At 43.1% G+C, this 24,178-nt stretch overlaps 1 protein-coding gene across 2 annotated transcripts; it reads right to left on the bottom strand.

The window, feature by feature from the left end:
- Nucleotides 1-1,805: 1,805 nt before the first annotated feature.
- MAP6D1 (MAP6 domain containing 1) lies at nucleotides 1,806-14,535 on the bottom strand. 2 transcript variants are annotated; one of them, XM_053312607.1, is made up of 4 exons: nucleotides 13,603-14,535; nucleotides 9,867-9,987; nucleotides 6,786-6,827; nucleotides 1,806-5,198 (listed from the first exon to the last, which is right to left on the bottom strand). In XM_053312607.1, the coding sequence occupies exons 1-3, from the start codon at nucleotides 14,238-14,240 to the stop codon at nucleotides 6,816-6,818; spliced, it is 771 nt and encodes a 256-aa protein (XP_053168582.1). In that variant the 5' UTR covers nucleotides 14,241-14,535; the 3' UTR covers nucleotides 1,806-5,198; nucleotides 6,786-6,815. The 2 variants fall into 2 exon arrangements, with proteins under 2 accessions (XP_053168582.1, XP_053168581.1); XM_053312606.1 differs by lacking the exon at nucleotides 6,786-6,827.
- Nucleotides 14,536-24,178: the final 9,643 nt, after the last annotated feature.

Here is a 24,178-nt window from a genome sequence, read left to right as displayed (position 1 = left end):
TGGGGCCCTCTACGAGAGTAGGCACACGGACCTGGACCCCTAGGTCCGTGCCTACTGTTGCCCCTGATTGTGCTTCTACATGAGTATGTTTTATAGGTTAGACAGGAGGTTGTGCTTGGGCTCACCTTCCCAGTATATGTTTTTCTATACAGTGGCCAACATCCCACTAATGGTGCGGACGCACTGTGTGCAAAGCGCCTCTGCAGTAATGCGGAGTATGCAAAGCACCTGTAGTCATGCAAAGTCCCAATTTTAATTGATCTCCTCTTCCCCTGGAAGCACTCTCTAACACTGCACAACCCCTCAGGGACATATTTATGGGTGTTAAAGAGCATTTCTGGGACAAGGAGCTATTGGCTGTACAGTCGGATTCTGGTTTACTAAATGCTGGAGAAGTGCTTTCTATGCAGCAGTGCCACAGTTAGTGGGGATGCCAGCCAGTGAAATATAGCTGTGAAGTCATTACATGGGGTTGCCATGTGGGGTTCATGCTACTCCTTACATGAAAGTGTTTTCTGTTTGGGTGTAATAGCTCCTTGTAGCTTTCTGTGCCTCCTGCTAAGTAACCTTTCTGGTAATTTGTGCGTGAGGCACATTAGGCACAGAGACGTACAAACCAGAAACTCCATATCTGGTTAACATAAATAACCAGGTTCTACGTTTCTTAACAAAACAGTCGCTCACATCACTGTGCAATGCAACACAGGCAGTAGGAGCCCTGCCCACACTACTGCCTGCGTGTAACCAGTGCTGGCAGAGTTGCATCCCAGGGCAGCTCCGCGCCAGTGTAAAGTCACACAAACGCAGTTGCACAACAGGACACCTGTTGGAAAAAATGGGTGTCCTGTTGTGCAGCTGCAATAAAAAATAAATTTGTGCAAACTTACATTGGAGCAGAGCTGCCCTGGGGTACAACTCTGTTGACACATGCGCAGCAGTGGGGGGGAGGGCCTCCTACCCCCTGCATTGCACTGTGTAGTATGTAAGCATGAATGTTATTAAACCATTTGTGTTCTTAAATAGTTCATTGCTGATGACTGTATATACAAAGATATATTTTTCTAATACTGTTTTATGTACTGTACTGAAAGCTAACGAGCAAGTTAGGTCTGGATTCTTCTGAAATAAAATGAGAAGAATGCATCCAGATCTACAGTTCTAACTCATACTCCCCCCGCCCCATCTCATCTGTCTTTTTCCTGTGAGATCAGCAACACGTTGCTGACCCTTATTGAGGGAACTCCACCAGCGCTGCAGTGGGTGTCAGCTTTCTACTACACACTTGGTTCCCTGGATCAGGTCCTGTATGTAAACCAGATAATGGCTTACAAATGTTATTGCTAAAAAAATAAGTATATAGTCCATCAAAGTAGTTTAGTACTGAGTTTCCACTAGACCAGTGTTTCTCAACCACTGGTCCGTGAGGAGTTGCGTGCCGGTCCGTGCTGGTCCATGAGGAATCTCCCCACCAAACATTTTGAGCCGCTGGGGGCCACCGCTGCTTGGAGCTCTCCAGAGCTCATTTCTAGGCAGGCAGCCCTCACTGCTTGGATAACGTTCATTTTGAGGAAGCTAAATGAGTGTTATCCCAGCAGCAAGGGCTGCCTGCTTAGAAATGAGCTCTGGAGAGCACCCAGCGGTGGTGCCCCCCCCCGAAATTGTTTTGGAGGGTGCCAGGGAGTGGGGGCGAGGGGGGGGGAGACCCTTTTACTAACTGCTGGTCCTGGAAACTGCACACAAAGGATCTACCACTCCAAAAACGTTGAGAAACACTGCACTAGATGAAAAACTAAAAAAAGAACCAGTAGCCAAAATAAATTTTTATTAAATTATCTTTTGACTCCATAAAATACAAACTTCATGTATAGCTGCTTTATTGGTGTGTGTGTGTGTGTGTGTGTGTGTGTGTGTGTTTTAAAGAAATGTATTAAATTAACAACAGAAACCAAATAGGCAGCGTGGTTTACTTTTTTCTGTTTGGTAAAGTTGAGATTGCAAGTAACTGGACCAGATAAAACTCAGCTATTTAAAGACATCAGAAATAGAACCATCAAGCAGAATTAATAGAGTTGTTTTTTTAAAAAAAACTTGGAAACATTCAACATGCAAATAAGAATATTGTAACCATATTCCTGAAAAAGTCTGATTCTTACTCCAGCTCCACTCTAAATCCCTTCTGTGTATTTTTATGGCAAATGGTCCCTGCATGAAATCTGAATGTTGTTCTTTACTCTGTAGAAAAGCACCCAGTCATGAAAAATATGGTGGCTGAGTTCCAAAGAACATGCCCAAGAATACTCTGGACTTGGCGGGGTGGTGGTGGTGTCATTAGGGGGTGGCCCATCGGGCTCAGGTCCCCAATGAATTGCTCAGAGCCTGAATCTCATCAGCTACCTCACTTATCCTTGACTTCTTCCAGAAAGGAAGTTCAGCAGTGGAGACGCAATAGGAGAGAGTTCTTAGCCTCGCCTAGCTTTTTGTTACTTCCACCTCCATACATGCTGTATTACATAATATTAGAGACTTTAATCTTGGGGTGAGTATGATTGAATTATGAAAAGAGTTATGAAAAGAATTATGAAAAGGAATTATGAAAAGAAGAGCTTTGGACCCGGGGCCCAGATCTCTTAAGCATAGTGGGTCCTTCCCCCTCACATTGCATGGAAAACTGCTTTTCAAACAGGAAGCTCTCAGAAGCAGTTTGTGGTGCGACCAGGAAAGTCTGGTGTTGAAAGAAAGAAAGAAAGAAAGAAAGAAAGAAAGAAAGAAAGAAAGATCAGAAATGACACAGACATGCCCAGGCCTTTGAAGAAACCTAAAGTAGCTCTTTGGATTCTGGCAGATGGATGCAATCCAGTCAGGCATACCTACATTACCATTGAAATCAACAGGCAGTAGGTACTTTTGTTCTGTTGATAAATGGGACTTGGGCACTTTTTCTGGATTTCACCTAATCTAAATCAAGATATATTTACCACCTAATGCAGATATATTTATTTATCAAGATTAATGATCACCCAATCTCGTGCTCAAGATATAGTTGACTATGAATGAATGAATGAATGAATGAATGGTTGATTGTTGACAACATTCCTTACTTCTGAATGGGCAAATATCAATATGAACACCCAAGTTCAAAGCTGCCCAGGACAAACAGATAATTTTATCAGACATTTACAAAAGCAAATGAACACAAATGCTAAGTTAGCAATCAGTTACTCCTTTATAAATCCTTTAGATAAAAATGTATATAATCTATGAGGAACTGAACTAAAAACTAGGAAATGGTTTATTAAAAGAGCCTAGACAAAAGTTAATTCTGGGTCAATACTATACAAAAATTATTTATAGAATAACGACATTTTAAAATGATCCCTCTTTGAAAATTATGTTATATAATAACCACTATGTAACATTCATTTATTTAGCACTAGTGTTACCAACGTACAGGCAATAATGTAGGATTTTCAAGGCAATACATTTTCTATCTTGCATACTCAAAGGATTAATTTTAAATAAAATAATACTAAGCATACTCTTTGCGGGGGGGGGACAGTCATCTCTATGTACAGTATTTACATACACATGAAATAGTACTAGTGTCATTGCTTTAGTGTCTGATCTATGGCCCCTTTTTGAGCTAAACCAGTTGGTGCTACCAATTCCCAATAAAAGCTGGTACTTTGTTGCAGTTTCTCTTGCACTGCAGCTGGTTTGTTTTTTCACACTATGCCCCCGCCCTGCTCCCACACACAAACACAAACACAAACATAGCAGGGCCTTCAGGGCAGCTGTCCCAAAATTGCAGAATGCACTTCCTGCAAAAATACATAAATGCTTCTCAGTGCAAGTAAATGTAAGGCCTACCTCTTCTGGTGGGCATTTCAGGGCTACAATAGGCTCAGCTGTACCAGTTGTGTGTTGGCCAAATTGGGGAATGTTTTTAGTGCTGTGGACCTATGCTTGTATGTTATGTTTTATCTGTATTATGTTATGTTTTTATCTGTATTTTTCTGGTTATTTTATTGTGATGCTTTAATATCAACTGCCCCAACATCTTATGCAAAGCTCAAGTTGAAAACCTTCAACTTTTATTCAGCAGTGTTGCTTTGGGGACTATTCTTTTGATCTAGTGGATAACTGGGACAGAAATCATTCTTGATCAAATCTAAACGTTCATCTCCAGACTCCAGTCTAGACCTTCCCCTTGGAAGTATTTTGATGTGTGTGTGGCAGGCGGCTAATTCATTGTCTGGGGATCTGACGCACCATAAAGGGTGCTTGTGCCTAGCCATGAATAACAGAGGACAACTCTTAATGAATGTAAAAGGTTTTGGCCAGCCTAGCAGAAAATGAAGCAGAGCTATAAAGAGGTCAGGAATGCTGGGAACACCTTTCTCCAACATAAAACAACAAATGCAATCCATATGCAAGCTAGAGAGTCATTAAAGAGTTATAGGGATGAAAAGAATCTGGAGAAGCATATAACTGGAGTAAGGGCTTAGGGGAGCCAAAGGTGTTGCTTCTTAATTTTTTCAGAACGCTTGAAAATCCAGTCAGCATCTGTGTGGAGCACCTTCAGACTCTTGTGTGGTCAAGAGTCATGCTGTGGACCCTGAATGGCCTCAGCAAAGAGGCTTCAAAGTCTTGCAACAATATGAGACATGAAACAAAACATGAGATTTGTTTTTTTAAGTAAAATTCAAAAGCTACTCAATCTTTCATACTGATGTCTTGTCAATGTGGCTAAAAAGCAACATGGGAAGATTGGTTTTTATTATAAACATTTGCCCTGGCATCCATATATTTAGGCATACATTCAATGTCTCAAATGCTGTCTTCTCTGCCCAAAGTCAGTATCTTAGTGTGATGCCAGCCCAGGCAGTAATAAGCCTATTTCTATTAAACTAGGTCATCCTCCACAGTATATTATGCCATCTCCAATTCAAGTGCTTATTGATTTATATGTTCATAATAGATGCATATATTCGGATAATTACTGTAACTCCTTTTAATAAAACTTGTTCTTATCTCAACAGCACTCATAAAAGTTGCATAGCTGTACATTTTCACAACCTTAACATTCAAGCTGCCTGGATGGGAAATGTGCATGTCCAGATTCATACATTGAGTATGCGAGACGGAGCTTGGAACACTGCCGAAGGGTTTGGGGAAAACTTGGCCTTCACTTCTGGTATCTGGAGGGGAGAAAGAAAAGCCACAGAGTTAGCTTTATTTTTAGGCACACACATGTAGTGGGCTCCAGCTATCTTTCATGTTAATTCCATAGAGTAGGGGTTCTCAAACTTGAGTCCCGAGATGTTATTGAACTTCAGTTCCCATTATTATCCCCTTTGGTCATTATGGCTGGACTTTAAGGGAGCTGAAGTTCAACATCTGAGGACTCAAGTTTGAGAACCCCTGCCACAGAAGTATCCTTTATGTTGGGAATTGTTCAAAGGTCGCTTACAATACAGAAGTTACTCCAAGGCCAAACTAGAAGTGAGAGCCAGAGTGGTGTAGTGGTTAGAGTGCTGGACTAGGACTGGGGAGACCCGAGTTCAAATCCCCATTCAGCCATGATATTTGCTGGGTGACTCTGGGCCAGTCACTTCTCTCTCAGCCTAACCTACTTCACAGGGTTGTTGTGAGGAGAAACCTAAGTATGCAGTACACTGCTCTGGGCTCCTTGGAAGAAGAGCGGGATAGAAAATGTAATAAATAAATAAATAAAATTAAATTAAACATACCTTTCTTGTGGAGGGCGGGATGGGGAAGATTTCTTTAAAATAGCAACAAATTACACTGTAAGGGTAAATAGCTGCTTTCGGGGGATGATTTTTGGCAGGAAAATAGTGCAGGGGCCAAAGATTAGCTCACCCACTCCACCCATATATTACAATCCCATTGGGCCACCTGCAGCTGCTATTTTAAAGAGAAATACAAATGTCAAGAGATACAATTAACATTACGTCTAATCTGGCCCAAAATGTCTAGTTGAACTTGCAGCCAGTTATTGAGCTGTCATCAGAGCCCAGCCATATATATATAGTACAATCTACATGCATTGTGAGAATGCGACATATTACACACTTGTATCCTATTAGGATTAAGCAGCTGCATTTTCCCTTTGGGTTTAGGTTTGGCTGAAAAACAGCATCTTGCCCAAGGCCACCCAGTGAGAGGAGTCTGATTCTGGGTTTCTTTCTAACCAATCCAATCCACTATACCACACTGGATCAGAAGAAGCATAGGCTAGGCCAGGGATGCATAACTTCAGCCCTCCAGTTGTTGCTGGACTACAGTTTCCCTCATCTCCAACCACAGTGTCCAGTAGTCAGGAATGATAGGTGTTGTAGTCCAACAGCTGAAGGGCCAAAGTTGTGCAGTCCTGGGATAGGCCAAAGTGGGATGGGCCAAACATATTAGCCCTCTAATGGTTGCTGCTGAAAAGCCTTTACTGCAGTTTTTGCTTTTGCCCATGCTGTCATCCTTACACGGGGACGCTTCTCTCCCATGCACTGATGATCCAATTATGTGCAATATTAGTCTGTGCATCAGTGGCTCCCATAGACAGCTGAGCTAGCATGTTAACACAACACTGTCCTACAAGCACTTTAGGGACAGTTCAGATGTTACTCCTTACATGTGGATTGCCAACATGAGCAAGATCTTTCCAGCAGCAACCCTGATCAATGAGTATTTTGAACCAGTCATGACCTTGTTGTCTATGGGGCCGACATGCAAGTGGTGAAAAGGAAAAGGAATCCCTTAAAAATCCTTACCATTTTTAGAACTGGAGACTTTATTCTTCCTCAGATTCCTGCCTGAAGGAAAATGATTTTTATTGATGGATAGGGATAGGGTAGAACTTGTGGGGTCTGCCCACAAATATCACCCATCCCAACTCCTTATGTATGCACGGCATTTAAATCGTTGATCACGTGCACAACCTACTGTCCATGTTATGGCTGAGAGTTTAACTACATGGTAGACTCAAAGCAAAATATTCTCATAGCAACTGTAATTTATTTTGATATAAGAATAGCAGATCTAATCTGAAGAAAAACTAACACAAATTCCTTTGTGAATTAATGCACAAGCTCTGAGTGAACAATGATTTAGGAAACAAACTCTCCATATTCCTTATACTTGTGTTATTTTAAAAAGCATGGGCTAAACATTATGCTGTATGATCCTGAAGACATGCTATCATGTCATGCTGGTAAGAAACAAAGGATTTTTTAATGTGTTTGCCTGCTTATGCACATTAAAGTTCAATTGAACTCAGTGGGGCTTAAGTACGCCAAACTGCATGCTAATAAATATAATAATTTTATTTATTATTTATTTATGTTTCTATGTACATATCTATGTTTGGGAACTTTTGCTGAAAAGCGGTATATAAAGATTTTTCATCGTTGCCGTGGTGAATTGTGGCCAGAGTATCCTGTATCATCCTGAAGCTCAACTGGGTGTCTTGGCCTGACCTTTGTCTCAAATGCCTTTTGGGCCAAATATGAATTAGGGCTCAAATTAAGAGCTTCTGATACCTCACAGATAGTGCTACAATTTGACAGAACAAATGGAAATAGGTTTTGTTGTCCCTGTCCTATAGGTGCTTGGAACTAGCTCTGCACCGATATATGATATTGAATTGAAGGAAACGCCTGAAGGAAACGCTGCAGACACCAAGATAGCTTTGAATAATTCCATAGGTTCTCTCTTTCATTCCTCCCTACCTTCTAGCACACTAGTAGGCTGTTAAGGGCAGAGGTGGGTCAGGTCCCAATTTCTGCAAAGCTCTAGCAGTCCTCTATTACGTATTGCCTCAGGATCTCACTTATGGATTGAGATAGATTGCCAGATCTCTGGGTTTTCTTGGTAGTTCAAAAAACAAGAGGATCCCATAAATCACTTCCACAGCCAGTGTCTTAATGTTGCATTCTGTGTTATCTCAGGTTGATCAAGTCACGAAAACTTATTGTTGCTGTTGTATTATTTATTAATCACAATCCTTGATTAAATATGAATTAGAGAATACTGGATGGAAATAGGACTTGGCTGCTATAGGAGCTTATTGGCAGCTCACCTTGAGATAATTTCTTCAAGGAGGATTTTAAAATGGAGAGCTACCTGCCTAAGTTAATTTACCACCCTCTGAGGTTCGCTTTTTCTGCATTAAGATATCAATCAATGCCTACAAAGGTGCTTGAGGGTTGTTACCAAAAGATTAATCTTGAAGGAAGCCAGGGTATCTGTGATTCTGGAGATACTGAGGATTTTGCAGACACTGGAATGAGATGGCTGTCTCCTATTCTGGACAAAATTAGTTTTATGCCTGTTATAGCCAACATTACATTTAAATGACAAGGACTGGGGGATTACGACGATTGGGAGACACATAGCCTCATTTGCCCTGACCGCAAGCAGAGCCAGAGCCAAATGTATTAAGCCTTTAGGGCAGTGATCTAATGAATTATTGTGTTCTTATTGGTTACTTTTATTTTATTTTGAGCAAGCATGTACTATTTTACAATGCATGATCCTTCTGAGAATTCTGTATGTATTATGTGGGTGCTATTTTGTATTCATTTTCTTTTCAAGATGCCAATTTTGGCTTTTGCATTAATAAAATTAACTGTGCAAAAAAAAAAAAAGCTCTGCCTCAATAAACCAGATAATATTTAAGGTTCCAGACAATATTGGCCCTGATTCAGCAATTATTGAATGCAACTACTAGTGGCCTCAGATATGCATTGCCATCTGCATTTTAAAAAATACATCTAATCAGCTCAGTGGGGCCTAGATGAGAATAATCTGTGGATGCACACCTGGATGCATCTGTATCTGCATCAGGTACAGAAGGATGCTTCTGTTCATGGGAACTCTCCTGCTGAATCTGGGTATCTGTCCCATTTTTTGAAACATGAAATATCATTTACTGTGAATCATTCTTGGGGTGTCTCAAGCTTATGTGGAGTCCAGGGTGAAAATAGTTTGCAAGGGCTCCCTATGGTGAATCAAGATTGTTCTGGCCCTGCTATAGTCAGAAGAATCTCTGTTGTTGTGCTGCAACACGGGGGCCCCATATGTGTGAGGCCTGGATGACTGTCCCCTGCAGACTCCCCTTTCAGATGGGCAGAGGGGCTCTTACCCCTGGACTTCCGGGCTGAAGTCCAGGGCCTCCATACCCCCTGGGGGCCTCCAAATCTTCCTTTATCTGTCTTGGGTGGTGCTGGCCCACCACTGTGCCAGGTGTGACCTCTGCCTTAGAGACAAAGTGGGGAGTGGGGAAAGAAATATGCGGGGTAGGAATATGTTAAATTGCATGTTGACATGTTTCTGCTAATGCATATTTGCATCAATATAGCTGTTTTATATTCTTACATTCTTGTGAGTTCAGTTGCTGCTTGTGCCCTCAAGTGTAAAGTAAGGTTGTGCTGTCGAGTCAGTGTCAACTTCTGGTGACCGCAGAACGATGTGGTTGTCTTTGTAGAATACAGGAGAGAATACATTGCCATCTCCTGCGCAGTATGAGATGATGCCTTTCAGCATCTTCCTATATCGCTGCTGCCCAATATAGGTGTTTCCCAAAGTCTGGGGAACATACCAGCAGGGATTCGAACCAGCAACCTCTTGCTCCCTAGGCAGGTTACTTCCCCGCTGCACCATCAAGAACCCCTGCGTTCAAAAATACTGTGTCACAGTGTGTGTGTGGGGGGGGGCCTCCAAAGCAGCGGGGGGCTTCCAAAGGCCTTTAGGTCCAGGCTCCAAAATTACCTAGGTGCACCTCTGCAGATGGGCCTGCGTCATCATCCTCAAATAAACTCCTGAATTCCAAAGGCTTTGGGAAGTACATTTACCTTAAAGTCTGCCTTGTAGCTAGATTCTTGCACAAAATGATCCTCTGGAATAATGAACCCTTGTTTTGTCTTTGCGGGTCTTGCAGGACGTTTTGCTCCAGTCCAGGGGCGATATTCATGCCTAAAATTAGTTTGGGAGGTAAAAGCCAAGTAACTAAAGAAGTAATGGACATTGAAAGTATGGACTGTTTGCTTATAGTGTTGGAAATAGCAAACGGCAAAAATACATTGATTGGCAATGTTACATGCAGTTTGTAACATGGTGGTTCTTGCAGTTGTGCAAGAGCACTTACACACACACACACACACACACACATACACACACAATTTGGAAATGGTCATTGGATAGAACTCAAAAATTGTATTGTTTGCATATGGCCATTGGAAATAATGGCTGTATATCACAGCTCCAAATGGCGCATGAATGCAGCTTCTCTACACTTAGGCTGGGAGGGGGTTCATACGAGGGAACCATTTACAGTGACATCAGGACGGCGACAGAAGGTGCCGTTCATACAGCCAATGGCTTTTCAGCTTTTCTCCTGACCATTTGCAGTTACTGTTCATTATGTGCATCCTGAAAAAGTAGCACTTGGGTGCAGTGCTCAAAACGGTTCCCCTTTAGGCACTTCCTGCCACAGTAAAGCCACCTATCTGGGAAAGCTCCAGGAGCTACTATTTCGGCATTCACATAACTGTGAGAATGCAGTGTTAAAAGCCACACATCAGTTGCGCTGTAATGCAACATTACAAGCCACTTGTCAATCTTTAAGTGCATTTTAAATCATTCTCTCTCTCCCACCCAAGACTATGAAAACGTTAGTACAGAATAAAAGTTACTAACAATATGTCAGAAGTAAAACAGGGCTGGCTCCAGGTTTTAAGGAATCTTCAGCATGGCCTAATCCTACCTGGGTGGGCCCTGAGAGAGCTGCTCTGACCCCAGCACATGAAAGTTATGGGTGCAGAGGCGGTCTCAGGGATCAGCAGTAGGACCAAGGCAGCTACTGACGATGCCACTGGGCCTGCCGAAAAGCAACCCAGAAAGGCTTGAGTATAACTCTGATTATATCAGCTATGAAGTAGATAAACACTAAGCATTTGTATAGCACTTCTGAGCATCTGAAGTGCTTCACATGTATTATCTTCTTACAGCAACCCTGTAAGTGAGTGAGTGTTATTAGCCCCATATTGCAGGGGGGAGGGCTGAAAGGGAGGGGCTTGCCTAAGGCCATCTGGTGGGCTTATGGCAGAGATGAGATTTGAGCTGGCGATTCCTGATTCAGGGGTTCAGGCTTTTACCCCACTGTGCTACACCAACTCACAAATGGGCTTCAGACCAGGGTCACGGGGTCTCCACCTTGGTGTTGTAAGACCTACAGCCATCTCCTGCTCCTTGGCAAATGCTTTTTAGGGACCTATCCCAGGGGTGACCCTTTTTGAGGCAAGGTGAGACAGTCCCTTCAGGAGGCAGATTATTGGGGTGGCAGCAAGATGCCCCCTGCTGCTTCTGTCATCAGAGCAGTTCTTTGGAACTGATTTGACCTTTGCAAGCTTTGAGGGGAGAGTCTCTTCCTGAAACACTTTATTTAAGAGAACAGCTTCTTCGTCCTAAACCCCACCACCCATTGAGATCATCAGAAGAGGTCCGTCTGCAGTTGCCACTGGCTTGTCTGGTTGCTACCCAGGGATGGGCCTTCTCCGTTGCTGCCCCGAGGTTTTGGAAGGCGCTCCCTCCTGAAATTAGAGCCTCCCCATCTCTGAAAGTTCTAAAAAAAATCTTTAAAGTCACATCTGTTCACCCAGGCTTTTAATTCAATACTGTTTTAATAGTTTTAACACTGTTTTAAAACATTGTTTTAAAATTTTAAATTGTAATATTTTAACTTTTTTGCTGTTGTTTATTTTAACTAATGTTTTAATTTTTCTGTTCTCATTTATTTTGCTTTGTTGTAAACCGCCCAGAGATGTATATTTTGGGCAGTATAAAAATATGTTAAGCAAACAGTTGCAAGAAGCTTCAGGAGCAAACAGGAGGCTGATGGCAACCTTCCGTGCTTTCCACCCACTGAACCTCTTTCAAAGCTTGCAAAGGTCAGTTCAGAAAGGGAGTTGACCCCCACCAGCATTTGCTGCCTCACCTCATCAGGTGCTGCTATATCTTATATATTATCCTTTCCCGCCCTCTTGCTAACAATTGGAGTCTTTTGCTGTATCAGCAAAGACCCCTGGATTACAGTTGAGTAGAGAGTAATCTCAACCTGCCACATACATCCTGTGCTTCTCTTGAGCAGCATATAAAATCACGCCACGCACAGGGCAGCTGTCCTACCCTGCAACAAGCTGAGTCCAGATTAAAAACAAATTAACATGAGATGTTTTATTTAAAAACAAGAAACCCCACATCCTCCTGGAGAATATTGTCATGGAAGGAAGAGGATGACCAATGTTAAAAGGGAATTTGCACTTAAAAATAAAGGCTGGGTCGACCCAGGGCACTTTCTGAAAGCCTTAGCTGGCAATCTCATCTGAGGAAGAGAGATCCAGATTGCAGGAGGCCTTGGCGGCTGCTAGAAGAGTCTTGCTGATGACCTAGACTAGTGGACTTTAGAGGATGGGTCACCCTCAGGACTCCTCAGGACAGGAGTCATTGGAAGTTTGCTTCCAAGTGTTGAGACTTTCCTACAAAAGTGGGGAAATGGGCTTATCTGAACAAATAACAGGAAAGCAGAAATAACATTTTCTGTTGTTTTGCTTTCTATATATAGTACAATATACTAAATGCAGTACTGATCCGTGCCCTTCCACTGGGTCCAGCAGAAGGGGATGAGCATTAAGTCGCCTTTGGGAATTAAGTCTCCTGGGACATGTAATTCTATTTCCCTCTTAATAAATACTGCTTTAAAAAAACAAATCAACAGCTGTGATATTTATTTATAGGCAATATGCTTAAGCTTTATTTTGTGGAGAAAGCCTTGGGAGGTCTAGGGTTGTGAATGATAATGAAGGGGAGAATGATAATGAAGGGGAGAGGGTGCTGGGCAAATTTTCCAGTATTGCCAGAAAAATGCAAAGGGCAATGCTTGATTTTGATAATAGATGCTGTGGCTGAAGTCTGCCTGGGTTCTGGACATCCTAACCCCTCATTCCAGATGTGTAGGTGGCTAGCTGGTGTTACCTGGACCATTTCCCATGGCATGCTTTTCCTACATAGAAAGCTTTTCTGTAAGGAGAAGTCTGTACACAGATTGACATGTGTGATTACATAACATGCAAGTATATTTCTCTGCATATGTGCACTGGAAGGCCACAGTTTAATTAATTAATTAATTAATTGAATTTTTATACTGCCCTTCCAGAAAGGCTCAGGATGGTTGCTCCCCCAGCTTTGCAGCACATGCACCTTGCAGGTATCATACTCCCCCCGCCCCCACTAATATGGGAGTGCTTTCCCTGCAAGAAAAGCACACTGTGCACAAGGTGTTCAGAGAGACCCTTGGAGAGTCCTATGTGGGATGTTTAGGTTTATATCCTGCTTCTTGCTTTAGTACTAAACATATCAGGCTCATCGTAAAAAATTTTAAAAGCACTCTGCACATGCTTAGAGGCACAAGTTTGTTTGTTTGTTTTTTTAAAAAACCCTTCTTCTACTCTTTTTATGCTGAACCCTGACACAAGGCAGTTCTGCGGGCAACAGGAAAGACAGAAGGGGCCAGCCACTGAGTTCGTCACCTACCTGTAGGAGGTGGTCTTGGGGACGCCTGGCGGCGAGGAGGAGGACCACATCTGCTTGAAGCCGCTGTACTTACGGGCGGTCGCCTCCTGCCCGGCTGTCGGCAGCACATACACATGATGGGAGCCCCCCGGGATCATGGCTGGAGAAGAAGGGGCGGGGGCGGGAGCAGCAGCTTCAGGGGGCGCCCCCGGGGGTACCACCCGCCTGCACTCGCCGATCCACGGCAGGGCGTCCCGCTTCTTCACTGGCCACGCTCGGAAATCCTGCTGGTACTGGGTCTCTGCGGCGAACGGCTCCTTTCGGTGGTCGCCCCTGGCGCCGCTGGCTTTTTTCGACGGCCTCTTGGTGCCCGCCAGGCTGTCCTGCAGCGAGGGGGCGGACGCCGACACCGGCAACGGCGTGGCAGCCCGTGCATGAGCCTGGGGAGGAGGACGGCTGCTGCCACCTGTTGGGATCCGCGGCGGCTGCTGCTGCTGCTGCGGGGCGCCCCCGCCGCCGGCCGCGTCCGCCCCCTCCTCTGCCGGCTCCTCGATGTCGGAGTAATTGTGGATGGTGAGCGGCACGGCCAGATCCGACTTGTCCAGCTGGTTCCAGAAGCGCGCCAGGCAGCACACTCGGCTGATGCAGGGCCAGGCCATGGCGGCAGCACCATGCACGGATGCAGGGAGGGAGGGAGGCTTGGATATGGATGGAGCAAGAGGGAGGGGGGCTTCTCTCGCCGGGAAGGCGGGGGGGGGCGAGTTCTGCAGTAAGAGAGGAGGCTTCCCCCCTACGCGCAGTTACACTTCCAGCTCGCCCCGTCGCTTGTCAGTATCAGCACCTCCTCCCCACTTGCTTCTCACCCCCCTACGCGCCCACGTTGGTCAAGATCAGTCCCTCTTTAGGGAGGCTGCCAGACACGTGATGCCCCTGTGCACCATAAGCGAACCCCCCTCCCCCGGCTGACAGAAGGAGCTTAATGCAGCAGCATCTGCCAGGAATGCAAAAAAAAAAGGGGGGGGGAGGCGGGGGGGGAGAGATGGGGGGCGAGTGACACATAGCACCAGTCACTGGGCTTTCTGCCACCCCATCCTGCCTTTTTGCACTCTCTTTAGGAAACTGGGTGCCTCTTTATTTCAGGCATACCTACATGCTTTGAGAAACATTCAGATATATGTATACATTAAAATCAAGTAGTACATGACCTCTGCAATAGACAGGGAGGAAATAAGATCAGATGCCAGGATAAACCACCATGAACTAAACTAACAGGGTAAACAAGCCAGGACAGTGTGCCTCGATTTATTTATTTTTCAGGTTTCTGGTAATTTTCAAGAGAAGCTGGAGCAATATGCATGGATTGCAGGAATTAGACACACTCCTAATGCACTGAGATTAGCATTCCCCCCCTCCCCCAGCTCTCCTTATCCAGCTGTGTTTAATATTTAAGACAGACATGTATTTTATAAACAATAATGTATGAAACCTTTGTCCAGTTACAGCTCATACCATTAGGCACAGAAAATATGGTCTGGATGCTACTTCAGGTAAGTTAATCATGAGGAAGCACTACTGAAATCAGTGAGACAAGCTAGGCATGACTGACATGAATTTTGGCATTGACATTATGTTCATTTGCACTGATTATTACACAGTCTAGCTGTATTCAGACATGACATTGTACATGCATACAGGTGTCCATATACATGTATTTGTAGCCTTGTTTACATGTTCTATTCAACGCCTGTCCAATCTGTGCACATTGTATGCATGTTCAGATCTATATGCACATACAGTTATTCACACATTGTTGAACACATGTATAGCAGTTACACTTCCTATCTATATCTTGCATTTGAGGAGACGTGTACCGAGGTTCACTTATAGAATGAACGCAGGTATAATCATTAACATAAACACATGTACACAGATATCTGAACGCACTTACAGCGTAATGTCTGAGCTCCTCGGAGGAAGAGTAGGATACAAGTGTACACAATAAAATAAAATAATAAATGTAAATAAATAAGACTTGCGTGAGTAAAAGCAAACCTGGGTCCAGGCCCGCGCATATGCAGGCTACAGACAGAAAGTCTACTACTATACCTGCACTGAACATAATGTGTAAGTAATTGTACATGTGTGAAAATCTGTACATGCATACACACTGTACAGATTGTACATGCATTAAACAACATGTGAATAGAGCATCTGTATAGAAAGGATGTATGTACAGATATGTATACATGTACACTCATTCACACATCATGTTCAGCACACACAGTAGTACACTTCCTATCTGGGTTGAAACCGGGTTACTTGAGAGAGCGCCTTGCCCCATATGTCCCAACCTGGTCCTTAAGATCTTCTTTGGAGACCCTCCTCTGGGTGCCCCTGCCAAATGAGGTGCCTTTTTGGTGGTTGCATCCCTGCTAACTGGGCAAAGAAGCATCTTTTTAATGTGGTGATTCTCTTTATTTAGCAAGGGGAGAGTAACCGGCCCTATCCATCCCCAGCACAGCATCCCTCCAGTGGCTGTTGCTGGTGTCTATCTTACGTTTCCTTTTCGATTGTGAGCCCTTTGGGGACATGGATTCATCTTATTTATTTATTTTTCTATGTAAACCACTTTGGAAATGTTTGTTGAAAAGTGGTATATAAGTATTTGTTGTTGTTTATGGAATAGCCTCCACAGTGAAGTTCACCTGGCTTCATCACTTCATTCGTTTAGATGCCAGGTAACATACTTTTTGTTCATGCAGACCTTTTAAATTTAAAATTATTTTTGATGTGATTGTAACTCATTTTTTTAAAAATGCTTTAAAAAAAAATTGGTACAGTGGTCCCTCGACCTACGAACTACTCGACATCCGATGTTTTCGAGTTACGAGCGACAAAAAAGACCGGAAGTAGTTGCCGGTTTAGATTCAGCTTACTCGACCTACGAATTTTTAGATGCGGTTTCCTCGACTTACGAATGTTTCCAGACTTCCGTGGTGCGCTCTTCGACTTACGAAAATTTCGACCTCCGAACGTGCGTTCAGAACGGATTAATTACGTAAGTCGAGGGACCACTGTATTGTATTTTTTATCCCCCCCCCCGTTTTTTGTCTGTTATGATTTCATGTGTGTTTTTATCTCATTTTAAAGTTGTGTTGTAAGCACAACAAATAAATATTATTAATTAATTAAAATAAAATAAAATAATAATAATAAAATAGCACTTACATTTATATACCACTCTATAGCTGGAAGCTCTCTAAGCAGTTTACAATGATTTAGCATATTGCCCCCCAACATTCTGGGTAATCATTTTACCGACCTCGGAAGAATGGAAGGCTGAGTCAACCTTGAGCCCCTGGTCAGGATCGAACTTGTAACCTTCTGGTTACAGGGCGGCAGTTTTACCACTGTGCCACCAGGGTCTTAATAATAAAATAATAATAATAATAATAATAATAATTATTATTATTATTATTATTATTATTATTACTACTACTACTACTACTACTACTACTACTACTACTACTACTACTACCTGTACTTTGCATTTGAAGGAGCATGTACCCAGGTTCACTTTTAAAATGAATGCATGCAAGGTCATTCACACAAACATATGTAAATGTACAACATGCTGCCTGAACAGGGCTAACATCATGACTAAATTCAGTCTGGAACTTACTGCTGTTAACACATGCAACAATTCACAAAAAAAATATTGTTTGCTTGGGTCTAACATTTTCCTGAGAAATGAGATAAAAGCCTCTCCAGTGCAGCCACACCAAAGCAAGCAACCCATTAAGATGGGATTTGTCCTTTGGAATTAAGGCGGCAATCCTGTACACATGTACCTAGGACACACACTTGTCTGGATGGAATAAAAACCATTATTGCATAATGCACAAAACTGTAAGGTATTACTTCTTATAAGGCTACTTTCAGTCAAGTAATAAAAAATTATAGAGTGTGTGTGTGTGTGTGTGTGTGTGTGTATACCATTAATAGAACAGATCCCTGATTTTAAAAGTAAATATCAAGATGCTTTGTCTTTATTTGACAAAATCAATAAAACTCACTTTGTGTTATGATAGACCGGGGTAGGCAACCTTGGCTCTCCAGCTGTTGTTGAACTACAACCCCCATGGCATTTAAAGCACTAATTTAACGGTAACGTAGGAGTGCTCCTTTCCCTTAAGTGGAAAGCGAAAAAAGGACTTGTGGGCAGTGTGCCTTTCCTGTCTATGGAGGATGTTTCTTTGCTTGCCTAGAGACAGGAATATGGTGTCCTGTGCCTCACTCTCAGGTTGCCTAGCTACACTGATTCTGTGTTGGCCGAGGGCGAGATGGGAAACTAATTTTAACAGAGTGAAGAGATTGGGCTCTACACTGGGTTACCCAAATAATCTGCACTGACCCTGAGAGTCTGCAGTCTTGCAGAATACACCCAGCAAAATGGTGCCAAGCACCATGGCTCTTCTATTTGTTACCAAAAGAGCCTGTTTGGGCGCTTCTCCAAGCACCTCTATATCTAGTTTGGAGCTACCGGCTGGTAGTTCCCACATTTTGCTGCTCAAATCCCAAGAAAGGAAAAAAGACCATGCCATCAAGTCGGTGTCAACTCCTAGTGACCACAGAGCCATGTGGTTTTCTTGGTAGAATACAGGTTTACTATTGCCTCCTCCTGTGCAGTATGAAATGATGCTTTTCAGCACCTTCCTATATTGCTGCTGCTCGATATAGGTGTTTCCCACCGTCTGGGAAAGGGGACAATGAGATCTATATTTTTTATTCACATGAGCTAATTCATAGGGCATGTCACTTGGTGTGTAGCCAGGGATGATAGCTCTCAGGTCAAGTTTAACTTTGGGACTTCAGGAGACTCTCCCTGTGTTCACCTCCTTGATTTCTTTCAGGTGAGGAATGCCAGTGTAGATGTGATTGAATCGGTGCTATTCTTTTCAAGAATTAGGCAAGTATTCTCCCTATGTTGGCACAGTGGATCAGGTCAAGATACCACCTCCTTAGGAAGGTGCGATAAGGTAGCAGGTCATCTCTTCTACTAACGAGTATATTAATGGTTGGCTCAAGGTGCAGGAAGCTAGCTTGTTTACATTCTAGTCACTCGAAAGTATTCTAAAAGGACACAAGATAAACCTTGATGTACCCAATGCATTTCTCCCTACATGGGTCTTCGAGACCTATTCAGCCTTTCTACTGAAAAGAAGTCCACTCATCATGTTTGAATAGAACAATGCTTCGTCCTGTCTTTTGTCCCTTTTGTCCATTTTTCCAAGGTGTGATCAACATAATGTCTTCAAGCAAGATTTTTCCTATAAGTGACCAAGACACAATCAATCAGTGTTTCTCTGCCTAGATTCACCAGGTGTTTTTTCCTCAGACCCATCAGCTGCTTTTCACTATGTCTTGGCATTGGCTCTTCCATCTTGCTTTGCCTTGACTCCCAATCCTACTTTCCTTTTTGTCTCCAGACCGGCCCTTTCCCCCAACCGGGTCTGCACAATATTCCTGGCTGTAAGAGTTTGGTCTTTTTTTGGATTTTTCCTCGCTCCCAGACCTCTGCCTGGTCCCTGGGATGCTGCTATTGCCTTTCTGCCTACCTCAGAGAAGATAAATCCAACAATAATGATGGAGCTACAAGGGTTTTACAGTACCCCACCAGAAGGATCAAGGTAGTAGCTAACCCCTGCTCTCAAATCTCTCACTCCATTTGCTCTTGCTCCTTCTAAAATCCAAAGCCCATTTCTCTCATTTTTGGCTTGGAAACTCCAAATTGCCTCCTTGTGAGCTGTAACATAGCCCTTTTAATCTCTTAGTCTTCCTAGTTAAATATTGTTGCTCATTAACCATGACCTTCTCTTCATATACCTCTAAAAACCCTCAAATAAACCTTATTCTATTTTTGAACTTTATTTATTTGATTTATATACTACCCTTCCAAAAATGACTCAGGGCAGTTCTTTGTTCAGTTCTTTCTGCGACCGAAGCTTTGAACAAATTTATTCTGAAGGTGGGCTGGTTGATGGAATTGAAGAATTGATTGAATTCCATTCAAGCTCACTAATTCCCCCAACACAAGCCTAAACATAGCAATGGATGTTTTGCCAATTCCCCGGGAGCAGTGCCATTAACATATTAAGGGTAAGAGCTATATGGAACAGTATAGTGTGCATGCTTTTACATTCACAGCACAAAATATTTGCAGTGCATGTATGTACGCTACTTTACATATGCAGCCACCTCCATGACAATTCCTTAGTGCATGTATACAAATTAACAGCTCTGCTACATTCCACCCCACCCCCCACCCCAGTTTTGCATTCTTCAATTCCATCAACCAGACAGGATGACTATTCTGGTCAGGCCAAGACAATTCCACGTGGAATATGCACGTGTATTATGCTTTCTCCTGAACTCTGTGTCCTACTTCTTCAGATATATCAACTGTTGCAGCACATTGCCAGTAAGAGAAGTTAGGCAATATGGCCTAATTGGGAAAGGAGGAAGGGTACATTCTGTAGAAGTGTGTGACACCTGACTCTTGTAAGGTTAGGGAGCAATTACTGGTCACTTGACCAGAAGCCTAGGCCTAGAGGAAGTGAAATTAAAATAGATTAAAAGCCAACAGCTTTGAAGACATGCCTCCAGAGTACAAATGTATGATGCAGCCACATTTACAATACCGTGTACAGTTCTGGCCAAGATGACTAAGAGTGCAGGAGAACATGACTAAGGTTTATACAATTATGCATGGTATGATTTTTCAGCTGGTAGGATCTGGAACAAACCCTGTGCTCAAACTCCCCTTGCACACCCAGCTCAATGAGTAACTTCCTGGTCTGATAAAACTAGACTTTGCCATTACATCTGGTCCAGCAAATTAACAGACAACTGGTTTGATCAAATCAGAAAGTTGCTTGTTAAGCTGACTGTGCAAGGGAAGGGAAAGGTGATTGAGCAGAGGCTTCATAGTTTATCCTCAGAGATATACTTGATTGAGAGCCTAATAATTCAGATGTAACACTTACAATCCTTCAAGCCTGGAGGATTAGAAGTGTTACATCTGAACTACTAGGCTCTCAATCAAGTAGCCTTTTGGCAATTTCTGTGGAATAGAAACTACAATGTATTAGTAATCGTTTATTTAGTTATTTATCACATGTATATACTGCCCAAACTTTCGTCTCTGGGTGGTTAGTTTAGTAATATAAACCAGGGTTTCTTAACCTTGGGCCCCCAGATGTTGTTAGACTACAACTCCCAGAATCCCCAGCCACAAAGGCCATGTCTGAGGATTCTGGGAGTTGTGGTCCAACATCTGCAGGCCCAAGGTAAAGAAACCCTGATATAAACTATTGCTCAACTGCCAAAAATGAAGACCAGTAGGGATTTAAGTGATTTTCAGATCTCACTATACACTAATGAATTTAAAATGGGACTGCACAACTTTGGCCCTCCTGTAGATGTTGGACTACAATTCCCATCATACCTAGCCACAGTGGCCAGTGGTTAGGGATGATGGGAACTGTACTCCATCATCTACAGGAGGGCCAAATTTGTGCAGCTCCGATTTAAATTGTTGTATTGTTTCCACAGCACTGGCCAAAATAAATAAATAAAAGTACGCTATTCAATAAAGCAGCGTGCTAGTTATGCCGGGCAGTAACACAAGTTACAGATACACTGTTTTCCTCCTATACAATAGCTTATTGTAAATAGATAGTACACTGATCCTCTGTTTTCACTTCCCATTAAGTAGGGGGGGTTGTTTTAAAGGAATGATGCAATTATTTTAGTAATTTAGTGTCACGTTTGTTTGTTTTTAAGAACTATATTGGTAAATTATATTTTTTAGTTAACCTAAAACTATATTCTGCTTAAAGTGAGGAGGTGAAAAAAAAACACCCTAGCATATTCCTATCTTTGCTCAAAGATGTCTTGGTTTCTTAACTGTTGCCGAATACTGGCAAATCAAATTCAGTTGTGATAGGTTTCAGGTTTTGATTTGCAATCCTGGTATCAACTATTGCAAGACAATTTCACCATTCCAAAAGTGGGCAGAAAGTCTCCACTCTGCTTGAGCCTCAGAAGTGCTCTGGAGAAGAAACACATTGCTGCGCAGGGACCTTTTGCCCACTTGTACAACAGTGGGGGGGGGGGGTTGCGCATCAATAAAGGACAGTAGGGGGGCTGGGGGAGTTGCGTGCGAAATCACCACCCCCCTGTCCTTTATTTTGGTAGTCAGGATGCTTTGGTAGTCAGGATGCCAGCCAGTGGCACTGCTTTAGAAGAAATTGTTTTCAGAACTGCAGCCATTGTATACATCAGGTATGATGAGGACCAATCATTTGAAATGCAATCCTGATAATGTGGAGATGCTGTTGGCAGGGATTTACCAGTGCCAGGAGATAGCAGTTGGCCTGTGATGGATGGGTTTGTACCCCCCACCTCCTGAAAGACGAGGTTCATAGCCTAAGGACCTCCAAAGTGCTTTCCCCACATAAAAAGAAACAAAAAATTGTTCTGAAAACAATTTCTTCTAAAGCAATGCCACGGGCTGGCATCCTGAGTTCCTGACTACCAAGGCACGTAAATAAAGGACTGTAGGGGGTTCGCACACAGCTCCTGCTTGGCTCTTACGGTCTTTCCCTAAGTACTAATTTAAAATGCAACAGTAACATAAATAATGTTATAAAAACAACAAAGATGGTAAATGCTGGGTAAAAACCTATAGATTCTTAAATGTGCTGCAGAACAGCTATGCTTTGAAGGTTTTGTGACTTTTAGATCCTTTTTGCCCTTCTATTTATTATAACTCTCTTCCCTACCAGAGTCCTAGCTCCCACTCTGTAATCCCACTAAAGTTCAAACTAGACATGAGACGCAATCAGATCTCTGTGTTTTTTGTTTGTTTTGAAGGCAGCCTTGGAGGGTTGTGAGCTTGAATTAAGGAAATGGGGGCAGTGGGCTGCTTACTACTTCCCCCTGTATATATCTTCCTCACAAGGTCTATACAATATCTAGATGTAGATATTCCTCACTATCTACATGAAACTGCTGCGTGAGGTCATCAGGAGATTTGGTGCTGGGTGTTATCAGTATGCTGATGACACCCAAATCTACTTCTCCTTTTCATCTTCAGGAAATGGAGCCCCTGGTGGCGCAGTGGTAAAACTGCCGCCCTGTAACCAGAAGGTTACAAGTTCGATCCTCACCAGGGGCTCAAGGTTGACTCAGTCTTCCATCCTTCCGAGGTCGGTAAAATGAGTAACCAGAATGTTGGGGGCAATATGCTAAATCATTGTAAACCGCTTAGAGAGCTCCAGCTATAAAGCGGTATATAAATGTAAGTGCTATTGCTATTGCTACTCATTCTCTAAATGCCTGCCTACAGACAGTAATGGGCTGGATGAGGAAGAACAAACTGAAGCTGAATCCAAGCAAGATGGAGGTGCTCACTGTGGGGGCTCAGAATCTGAGGAGTGAGCTAGATCTTCCTGTGCTGGATGGGGTTACACTACCCCAGAAGGAGCAGGTGCACAGCTTGGGAGTACTCCTGGACCCAGGCCTCACCCTGGTTTCTTAGGGGGAGGCCATGGCCAGGAGTGCTTTCTATCAGCTTTAACTGATTCGACAGCTGTGCCCATTCCTTGAGGAGGATGACCTCAAAACAGTGGTGCACCAGCTGGTAACTTTGCCCGGCTTGACTATTGCAATGCGCTCTACGTGGGGCTGCCTTTGTACGTAGTTCGGAAACTTCAATTAGTTCAGAATGCAGCAGCCAGACTGGTCTCTGGGGTAACCCGGAGAGACCATATTACGCCTATTTTGAAACAACTGCACTGGCTGCCGATATGTTTCCGGGCAAAATTCAAAGTGCTGGTTATTACCTTTAAAGCCCTGAATGGTTTAGGCCCGAGTTACCTTAGAGAGCACCTTCTTCTGCGTGATCTCCACCGCACATTAAGATCATCTGAGGAGGTTCGTCTCCAGTTGCCACCAGCTCGTCTGGTGGCGACTCGGAGGCGGGCCTTCTCTGTAGCTGCTCCGGGGCTGTGGAATGCGCTTCCTGCGGAAATCCACAATTTGAATTCTCTATTAGCCTTCAGGAGAGCCCTTAAAACATATTTGTTTGGCCTGGCTTTCCAGGATTTTTAAATTTGTTCTAATATTTTAACCTGATTTTGGGGCTTTTAATCACTGTAATTAAACAATTGTTGTTTTAAAATGTTTTTAAATTAATTGTTATTATATTGTTTTTAATTTGTTTTAGCTCTTTATTGTTTTAATGGTTTGTTTTAATTTGTAAACCGCCCTGAGCCATTTTGGAAGGGTGGTATATAAATCCAATCAATCAATCAATAAGGTTGCTTCTAATTTTAAAAAACCCAACAAAAACAGTGAAATATATGATTGTATGTTGTCACTTTTTAAATGGGCAACAGCAGCTTCTATCTGTGGCTAGCAGTGCTTTTCTGCAGGCTCCCAGAAGCCCTCCCCCACACCCTGTGCTGGTGTTTGAGTCTCTAGGCTTGGAGATCTCACTCTTGACATGCTCAGGAGCCCCACAGCATCATGA

The sequence above is a fragment of the Hemicordylus capensis genome, chromosome 3 (assembly GCF_027244095.1).
Source record: "Hemicordylus capensis ecotype Gifberg chromosome 3, rHemCap1.1.pri, whole genome shotgun sequence".
Classification (NCBI taxonomy): domain Eukaryota; kingdom Metazoa; phylum Chordata; class Lepidosauria; order Squamata; family Cordylidae; genus Hemicordylus; species Hemicordylus capensis.
The sequence above is the reverse complement of the archived record's forward strand: the minus strand, read 5'-3'. Positions and strand labels throughout refer to the sequence as shown.